The sequence below is a fragment of the Chiloscyllium plagiosum genome, unplaced genomic scaffold (assembly GCF_004010195.1).
Source record: "Chiloscyllium plagiosum isolate BGI_BamShark_2017 unplaced genomic scaffold, ASM401019v2 scaf_63459, whole genome shotgun sequence".
In the NCBI taxonomy this organism is placed as follows: domain Eukaryota; kingdom Metazoa; phylum Chordata; class Chondrichthyes; order Orectolobiformes; family Hemiscylliidae; genus Chiloscyllium; species Chiloscyllium plagiosum.
Window position 1 is genome coordinate 1 of NW_025199982.1, and position 968 is coordinate 968.

A 968-nucleotide genomic window follows, 5' to 3' on the forward strand; every position below is an offset into this window, starting at 1 on the left:
TGCTGAGGGAATGGGCACTGTCGGAGGGTCAGTATTGATGGGTTCTTGTTGTGTCTGCAGCCAATACCCATTGCCATGCAGATCATGTGACTGGTACAGGGCTCCTGAAGAAGATGCTGGTTGGATGTCAAAGTGTCATTGCACAGGACAGTGGAGCACAGGCTGATGTGCACATCAAGGAAGGGGATACCATTAACTTTGGCAAATTTGTAAGTAAATCACCGAGGGAGAGATTCTCCAGCACAGAAACAGGCCATTCAGCCCCTCTATCCCAGGCCAGGCTTTCTCCGCCACGCCCTGCTCTTTCTCCCTCACCCCATCACCATCTCCTTCTCTGCTTTGTTTATCCAGTTTGCCCGAGTTCAATACATCCGCACGATTCCCCCTCCCCCCACTCCCTGTGCGAGTCAGACCCACATTCCCCACATCCACACTCCTTCAACCCTATCGGAAACCTTTTCCTGAATTTCCCATTGCATTTATTCGGGAATGCCTTCTATCAATGATTCCCCACCCCACCCCACTCCCTGTGGGAGTCAGTCCCACATTCTCATCCCCACTCCACCACAACTCACTGCGAAAAGACATTTTTCCTGAATCTCACATTGGAGTTATTCAGGACTGCCATCTATCGATGGCCCCGCTTTTGATCTCATTCTGCCAACCCCCCGCCCCCAACAACAAGGGGAAACATCTTTACATCTTCACAATCGAAACCCCTCCCAGAATTGTGAGGACCTCACTCAGGTCACCCCCATGGCCTCTTCTTTCACCCTGTCCTGGCAATAACGTCATCGTCCCAGTGTGGGTCTAGCTGAGGGATACGGAGACTGGAATTGTGCACAGTGCTCCGAGTATGTGTCTAACTGAGGGATATGGAGACTGGAACTGTGCACAGTGTTCCGAGTGTGGGTCTAACTGAGGGATACAGAGACTGGAACAGTGCACAGTGCTCCGAGTGTGGGTCT

General features: G+C 51.9%; 1 protein-coding gene across 1 annotated transcript in view; it reads left to right on the top strand.

The window, feature by feature from the left end:
• Nucleotides 1-41: 41 nt before the first annotated feature.
• Nucleotides 42-968, top strand: part of LOC122546059 (persulfide dioxygenase ETHE1, mitochondrial-like) — a gene marked incomplete at its 5' end in the record, with an annotated part of 3716 nt that continues 2789 nt past the window's right edge. Inside the window, one exon of the mRNA XM_043684894.1 lies at nucleotides 42-209. Within this exon, the coding sequence (XP_043540829.1) occupies nucleotides 42-209 (168 nt within the window). The remainder of the gene's footprint in view (nucleotides 210-968) is intronic.